The 8,783-nt window shown below is 40.4% G+C and overlaps 1 protein-coding gene across 1 annotated transcript; it reads left to right on the top strand.

Annotated features, from left to right (window-relative positions):
* Positions 1–865: 865 nt before the first annotated feature.
* LOC124997845 (cytosolic phospholipase A2 gamma-like) lies at positions 866–8,783 on the top strand. The gene is made up of 12 exons (XM_047571853.1): positions 866–985; positions 1,397–1,507; positions 2,092–2,234; positions 3,773–3,959; positions 4,888–4,990; positions 5,166–5,264; positions 5,356–5,403; positions 5,578–5,697; positions 6,566–6,649; positions 6,786–6,940; positions 7,867–8,038; positions 8,176–8,783. The coding sequence occupies exons 1-12, from the start codon at positions 866–868 to the stop codon at positions 8,355–8,357; spliced, it is 1,524 nt and encodes a 507-aa protein (XP_047427809.1). The 3' UTR covers positions 8,358–8,783.

Here is an 8,783-nt window from a genome sequence, read left to right as displayed (position 1 = left end):
AGGCGTGTACCACCCACCTAGACCAGACCAGACACCCCCACCCCATAGCAACAACACTCCTTGACCAAAAACAACTTTAGGAACAACTCAAAATACATGAAGACCCATGTCCATTCTCTGATGAGTCACAACTGTTTTGGAGGCACAACGAAAACCTACACAGTGCTAGAAAGGAGGTCATAATTTCATAACCTGATCGGTGAGTAAATGAGTCCATCACATCTCGACACTTTACCAATCGAGTTCCCACACAACAAAAAATAAAATTAGCGTAAATTAGACTGCAAGTGGCTACATCTGCAGAGGGTCAGATCAGGTCAACAAACCCAAGACGAGGCGAGAGTTTGCTGAAGAGGTTAATAAACATGGATCAGACATAACATTAGGCGTGGACTCCACTAGACCCCTGAGTGTGTGCTGTGGTATCTGGACCTGAGATGTTAGGAGCAGATCCTGTAAGTTGCGAGGTGAGGCCTCCATAGATCTGTGCTGTGAGATCATTATATTTGCTGTCATCATGGAAATGGACCTTCTTGTCTTGTTGTGTTCTGCTGTGCTGATAACACCTCCGTCTTTATCCGAGTGATAAAGAGAGGGACATGTAGATACGGATACTGTGAACCAATGTTCTCTTTGTTCTGTCCCTGAACGACCATCTGATGTGTCCGTCCACGTGACGTTAACGTTGTCCCAATTAGTCACAGAGAGGCGATATGACGGGATATAAAATGGACGGGAGCTCAGATGTTTGGACATCTCTGATTCTCCTACCAGGCTGGAGTCATCAGTAGCCGACGCTATGCGGTGTGGAAGCATGAGCTGGGTCGTTGGACTCGTCTGTGTCTGTGCTGCGATGTTGGGCGTAATGGGGCAACCTGAGGACGACGTCGTGGGTGAGATAGAAGTCAGCCCTGAGACAGAGGACGTGTCAGTCGAGAAGGAGACAGATTTAACCCTTGCATCTCAAATAGACTCTACTTCAAAGGTAGGACTCTAAAGGGAGAAAATGCTCCAGTCCAGAATATGAGTAGCCTGAACTGGTGCTATTAGTCTTGATGTTAGGAATTTAATAATTATGTGTTTCTGAAACCACAGATTTGACTTTTCTTTGCTTCAATCTCCATTTCAGAGTAGTGCATGATGAAAAATAATTTACTTTGGGTTTTCATGGGACCCTGTGGTGATGGCGATTATCAGAAAATTAAAGAGAGCCTGACATTTAATGGTTGCACACATGGCTGTTGTAATGACATTTGTTTCATATGTATTCTATAAATTGAAGCTCTATATGCAAACGTTTAATATGTAACACTTGGTTTCAGTATCATACAGTAAATGGGTCTGGTGCGTCTTGGTGGTGTGCACAGTTCATACTGTAATTCCGTGTGTGTTGCAGTCTTATGTGCATCAGTCCCAGTCCTTGTGTGAAGGGGAGCGAGAGTTCGTCCTGAGGAGAAAACAAGTCGCTCTGAAGTCTCTCAAAAAGCTGGGAGTCAAGTGTAAACCGGTAAGTGAACAATAAACCGTGAATAAATTTGCACAAGCTTTGGCCTGATGAAAAAACGGAATCTTTAAAGTGCTTAAGATCAACAGGAAATATTTTGGGCTAGGTGTTGTGTATAGTGATGTTTGATGCTAACATGGCCATCCACAACATAGCAGAAAAAACTGTGTCCAAATGAGACTGATAAAGAGTCCTTCAGAGGTCTGTTCTTTCTTAACACTGTCCCTAAACAAAGATAACAAAATCTTTCAGTAGCAGATAGTTGAGGAATCGCTGTTCTTATACCTCTGCATCCTAATAAATCAAGACCAAAGTGAACTGACTATCAAAAATAATGAAATGCTGTAAGCTTTGAGTTGCTAACATGCTAACATGACGATGACGTTGCTAATATTCTACTGTTCAGCAGATGTACCAAGTTTAAAAAGTTAAAAAGTTCCACCCAATAGTTCTTGGCAGCAACTAACAAGCAAATCCTTGCTGCAGCAATAATGTTTCCTTGAGATGTCTGCATTGGTGATTGCACCTTCGGTGTCCTTTATATTACTTTATGTCTCTGTTATAACTCTTTTTCTTCTTCTGTCCAGGATTCAGTTCCACACATCGCACTCTTGGGGTCAGCCGGTGGTCACAAGGCAGTTGTAAGTTTTTTGGGTTCCCTCCATCAGCTGCAAGAAGAAGGACTTCTAGACGCCATGCTTTACCTGGGAGGAGTTGCTGCATCTGCTTGGTAAAGACATACAAATACAGCGACATAACATGTACACTACCCTGTTTGGAGAATCTGGAATTCAGGGACAGTGAATCACCAATGTCATAACACATATACTGCCGCGTCAGTGAGATGACTGACCCTGAGGAGAAGCACACAACTTATCTAACATTGGATGAATGGATATTGATGGGAGTAAGGCGCACTGTTAGCTTATATATATATATATATATATGTCTAATCAACCAAAGGTTTTGCGACTCCCCTGCAGTACCTCTGCAGAACCCATAGGGGTCGCGTACCCCTATTGAAGACATATGCTCTAGACCAGGCATGTCAAACTCAGTTTGGCTCTGGGGCCAACTGGTTTATTTTAACAGTTGAGTGAATGCAGTTTTACACCTGAACCAACTCACCACACTAAACAAACTCAAGTGGGAGCTATAAAAAAATATTTTCGCCTTAATTGTCATACTGCTTTGAAATAAATGAAAAAAGAAATACAAAATAAAATAAAATAAATAAATAAATAAAAAAGTTATAGCAGTGCATGGGCAATAGGATTAGACTACATCAGATCAAACTACTAGGCTGGGCCTACTGAAGTTGAGAATATACTGCACAATATTAATTGTCTTTAATATGACATACTTGTCTTTATGATGAGTGGCGCCGAATATTAAACTCTTTGAACACTGTAACTTGCCGATTACGTACCAAGCACACTGGTTTTGCATTCACTTCTGTGAATAAATACTTCTCGGTCCATTTCTCCTGGAAAACTCTGCACTCCGTGTCCACTCTTCTTTTTTTTGACAGTGCCATTTTGGGAAGGGTGTGTTGACCGATAACTTGTTTAGTAGTGGTGAATGGTGAAGCAAGATTGCCGGTTTATTTTTACTTGGACACATCACGTTGCGAATGTTTATTTCCTGTGACTAACTCGTGTCAGTGCCGCATACTTGACGTGAGCGCTTTTACACATTTACTGCCCTCTAGCGGCCGGAGGGAGCATTTGGTTTGTATTTTTTTAAAAAAATCACAACTTTTAATAGAAATTAGCTAGAGACTCGCTTCTTTTTTTGACATACTCAGAAATTTATACCGGGCCGGATTGAATGACCCAACGGGCCGGGTCCGGCCCACGGGCCGTATGTTTGACATGCCTGCTCTAGACTGACTCTGTCCTCTCCCAGGCCTTTTGCATCATTTCTCATTATGGGTCAATTGTGCATCTTCATAAATGAAAAAAAAGGAAGTTACTGGTTTAAAACTAGAAATTTGTTAAAATTGTCCATTTTGTGCACCTTTACTTGCACAAAAATGATGGAAAATGTGAAGCTTCCACCAACATTTAGGGATCCCTGCTACATGGGACAACACGAGTAAATGCAGCTGTACGTCTGTTCTCTTAAAATGCAGAAAGTGTCCTACATTCAAGGCATAAAGCTGTATGTTTTATTTTTTAATGGGCATGGTTTTTAACCCTGTGGGCTGCGCTGCTGGTTTTCTGAGGGCTTGTCAGGATTTTTTTATGTTCTCTCTTTGTCTTTCAGGACTATGTCCTCCTTGTACTTGGACCCCCAGTGGACCACCCACATGGACGTGGCAGTGTCCACACTCACAGATCCTGTGAGTGGGCTGACGGAGGCTCTCTCCTGGATGGGCGACGAGGCAAAAGAGAAGCACTCATTTCTCAGTGAAATCTGGGGAGACTTAACTTCTGGTTCGATCATGAAAAAGGTAAAAGTTAGCAAAATACATAGATGTGGTTATGAAGTAAGCTATGAGTCTCCTCTGGATTATCTGACATCAATTCAAGAAAATATTTTACACAGTTTGACGCAATTGTGGTCAAATATTGCACTGCTGAAATGGCTGTTTTACTCTTTCTATGTTTTAAATGATTTACAAAACAAATATTTAAATAAACATTACAAAATTTTGGCCTAAAAGTAGCAAGTCTATGTGTCATGTGTCATTAGTGACAGCTGACAGGTTATTGTTTTATTCATTAATTTATTATGGCCTTTATGGATTTTACTGTCGTAACATGAAGTCAGCCAGCGTGTCTACCCAGATTCAGATCCTTTATGCTCTTTGCAAAACGGTCCTTTCAGGAGGGTAATCTCTGTGTTTTTTTGTTTTTTTTAGAAATGAAAACAAATGTTTAAAAATATAAAGCTGCAGGCATCACTGTTTTATGTCATTACACTTACCGGCTTAATGGAGTGTGGAAGAATCAAATTGAAATGATAAAATGACAGTAGTGGCGCTGCTGGGTAACGGCACACATTGCTTCCCTTTGCTAATTCTTCGTTCTGTCTGATGGATTCTGGGGGCAAACGTTGATGAGTGTGAAGTGACGCAATGCTCTGCAATGCAGTTGGTGTCGGTTGCACTCAGGTCACTCTCGGGTTATTGCAACTGAAGTCAGGCACGAGAGGATTAATGCAATAACGTGCAATAATGTGAGAAATAATGGCTTTTATGAAATATCAATCAGCGCTGTTGAGTGAATTAATTATTAGATTTGAAATAGCGTAGCCCGCAGCCATTTTCAATATTTACAATACGTTTCTGAAAGGTCTTTCTTTCTTATTGTTTTTTTTTTATGGAGGTTTATAGTTTTATATTTGTAGTTCACTAGCCTGATTTTTTGTCTTAATAGCTGGACCATCTACCTCTTCCAGGGGATAGCATGAACGTCAACAATCCGTATCCCCTCTACAGTGCAGTGAACAGAGACTGTCTGCGATACGGCCCAGAAAAAGGTACGGAACGCGCACAAATACTTAGACAAACACAAACCGCCTCAGTGTATGCCTCAAAGGATGACAGGCAAGCACCGGCTTCTGATTTCCATTGTTAACCAGCAGAAATTTAGTTCAAATCAATCAGGATTATCGCTGAGTGTTGTTTTCCTTGGACTTTCTGTTTCTGTCGCAGCCAAATGGTTCGAGATAAGTCCTCACGAGGCTGGCTTCACGGATCTCGGCCTCTACGTTGACACTGCACATCTGCGCAGCACAATGCAGAAAGAAGAAGGTAAAAACCCACAGACGGAGCTACTTGCTCAGTGCATGCAGTATTTGTGATGTCTTCACTGTGTGCATCTTGTGTCTGCTCTGTTTTGCAGGTACAAAAAAGAATGATCGAGGGATCTTCATACCCAACTGGTTGCAAGGTAGAACATTTAAAATGTCTTGTAATGAGCAAAACATTTGCAGAACTCATTCAGATAAGTTCAAATAACCTGCTCCACTTGTGAAACAGGCCGTAGCAGAGTACATAGATTTTGCAACTACCAGAAATCAAAGCAGGTTTAATTGTTTCTGGATTGTTTTACACAATTTTTCAGATAAACTGAACATAAACCCATTTAGAAAGACAAACGAGGAACAAAGTATACTGACAGAGTGGCACCAGAAACTCTTGGCCTCTTTGGAGAATTTAGACAAAGAACCACTCAAAAGTCAAGGTGAGTCACGTCATTGTTTGCTTGTCTTTGACGCTTCTTCAACATCCTTTATTACCGTGTCTTATTATATTATTGATCAGAGGATACACAGGACATAAAAAAGAACTGATTCTTTATTGTATCTTATAATCACTGAAGTTCAGAGCTGCATTAATAGAATTATTGACCTCTTGAGGGCTGGAGTTTTGGAAGGATGCAATTTATTTTTGAATATTGTGTTGAGATCCTTCAAAGGATACGTGGTAAAAGCTTGATCTTCCAAAGTCAGATTCACACCGTGGGGACCATGAACATTTGAGAAAATTTTCATTTCAGTGCCTAGAACTGTTGTTATTTATTTCAGTCTGAACCAAAGCGGCTAACTCATGATAACTTGACGCGTCTAACATGGAGTTAGTAGTAAGCCATTAGTCATTAAAGCATAATAATAACGCTGCTTTATATGTGGATTTCACCTGGGGACTGAGGAGGCTCTCGGCCAATTGCAGGGAACCTGACAGAGCCTGTGATTGGCTCAGAAGCGATGGGGGCGGGGCCTACGTGTTGACTGAAAGTTGTCTGCTCCAATGATCCCTTTGTTAAAATACGTTGATTATATTAAAGTGTAGTATTTAAAGAAATTTAAATTTGTGGGGGACAATTTAAAAAAAAAAGAAAAAAAAAGTATGAAAAATGTCCAATCAACCAACGATTTTGCGACCCCCCCCTGCAGTACCTCTGGGGACCCCCCAGGGTTACTAAACCAAAGCTGCTAACTCTGATAATTTGATGGCACTAGGACGGCAACAAATGAGTTATTTATAGTAAGTTATTAGTTATTTACGCATAATAATAACATGCTTCATGTGGGTGTGCTTTGTTTTCCCAGTCTCTTGGTTGATAAAGAAAGCCTTCGGACTGATTGAGAAACTGGACTGGGGAACCATTAAAAACTTCCTCTACGAATACTCAGGTGAACTACCATTACCGAGCTACGTTTCTTATTTATTGTTGGCAGTAATGCGATTTACTAGATAGATGGCCAACAAACAGTTGAATGAGTGTTTTTTTTTTTTTTTTTTTTTTTTTTTTTTGTTGTTGCTGGGAAGATGATGAGGTGCCGCCTTGCATTACGCATAAAAAGAATCTGCAGCTGATGGACGCTGGTGTGATGCTCAACCTGTCCTTCCCTTCCTTCCTGGGAGAGAAGAGAGACGTGGATCTTTTCATCGCTCTGGATTTCGGGGCTGATGGCACCTTCAAGGTAAAGCCACGTGTTGGGAGAACATTGTGTTAACAGGTGTGTGCTGCAGATACATCGATCAGCCACAACGTTAAAACCACGGACAGGTGAAGTAAATAATATTGACAATAATAACAACTGAACGGACCTATTTTTAATTTTTTTATACAAGTCTATTACCCATACTAACTTTGCAATAGCGGTGGTAAAAAATATCGATATGGCAATATATCGCAATACCTTTTCTACCGATACAACCATCACTTTTTCTGTACAAATGCAATAAATTGGAAACGGATCATTTGGATTAATATTGTTTTTTGACTGTTTTTTTTCCAATCAATTATCACTGATTTCATCTGATGTACATATACGCGATGTGTATTTTAGGCTGCACTTAAAATTTCTCAATTAACTATGTAAAATACTGCAATATATCACAATATCATGATATTGCAATAATGTATCGTATCGTGACTCAAGTATCGTGATACGTATCGTATCGTGTAGTCCTTGCCAATAATTTACGATAAGATGTAAATATACAGTATAATCCCTGTAATTACTGTTTACACTTTTGTCACTAGTTTACATCCTCCATGGAGTGTTTGGAGAGTTAAAACATTTATTTGCACAGTTATTTGCATATGCTTTGTATTGTTCTATTTTTGTTATTTGCCCCTGGGGACAAATTAAGTTTTCTGAATGTGAATCTGAATAGGACCCAAAACCCCCTACTACCAATGTTCTGTTGCCAGACACCACAGGACACTCATTCTCTGATGAGTTGACATTCTCTTGTATTTGTGACTTTCTGTTGGGTCTTCTCATGCAGTCTGGTACGCAAGCAACCAATGAGAGTGACCCCAGTCCAGTCCTACACAAATTGTAATTACAGTCACTGACTGACAATCTTAGTCCCTGATATGATTTTATTGTCCACACAGACTCTGACTCTGGCCAGAGACTACGCGGCTGAGCTCAAGAAGCCTTTCCCTAAGATAGACGACGTGATTTTGAAGGACAGCGAGTGGCCAAAAGACCTCTACATATTTGCAGGAAAAGTGAAGGAGCCCACCATCATTTACATGCCGATCTTCAACAAAGAGAACTGCGAAGGTCTGTCGCGCAAATACACACACACACACACACACACACACACACACACACACACACACACACACACACACACATAGAGACACAAATATATGCTCAATGGTCAGATATGTTCATCGGTGCTTTTATTTCTGGTCCAGATTTGGAGCAGTATCAAACAAGGATAAAGGCGTTCTCCACCTTCGATCTTTCGTTCAGCAAAGACAAGTTTGAGTTTTTGTTGGAGACGGCGAAAAATAACATCAAGAGGAACAAGAAGATTTTGCGGAAGGAGATAAAGAAGGCTGCTGTCCGCCGAGAGAAATACAAGAGGGTTAAATGAGTCTTATCATCTCTGCCTTTCATTCTTCTCCCACTGTTCATCTTTCTATCTTGCCTCCTCTTTCTTCACTTCTGTGCCCTTACTTTTCAGTTTCATCTTTCACCTTCCCATTCTTCTACAAACATCCAGCAGAGTCTGACCTCGTTTTTGTTTTTTCTTTTTAACTTCAGATCTTTATTTTAACTTAAAAACGTTGCAGAATAGAGAGTTGTTCGATGCATCGTTATTGCTATTGCCTGGGTGTAGTAAAGCAAATGAAACACTAGATGTCTCTATATGTTCACCATGGTTTGACTTGTATGAGGTTCTCCAGTGTTATTAGTTTGTTTTTTAAAACTTCATGTAAAAAGTGATAACAGTCCTGTTGTTGTTGTTGTCCACACTGCAACTGTGTTCCTTCACATTTCATGAAGTTTATTAAAGATT

Source organism: Mugil cephalus, chromosome 20 (genome assembly GCF_022458985.1).
Source record: "Mugil cephalus isolate CIBA_MC_2020 chromosome 20, CIBA_Mcephalus_1.1, whole genome shotgun sequence".
Lineage (NCBI taxonomy): Eukaryota > Metazoa > Chordata > Actinopteri > Mugiliformes > Mugilidae > Mugil > Mugil cephalus.
This window is presented reverse-complemented; position numbering and strand designations above follow the sequence as displayed.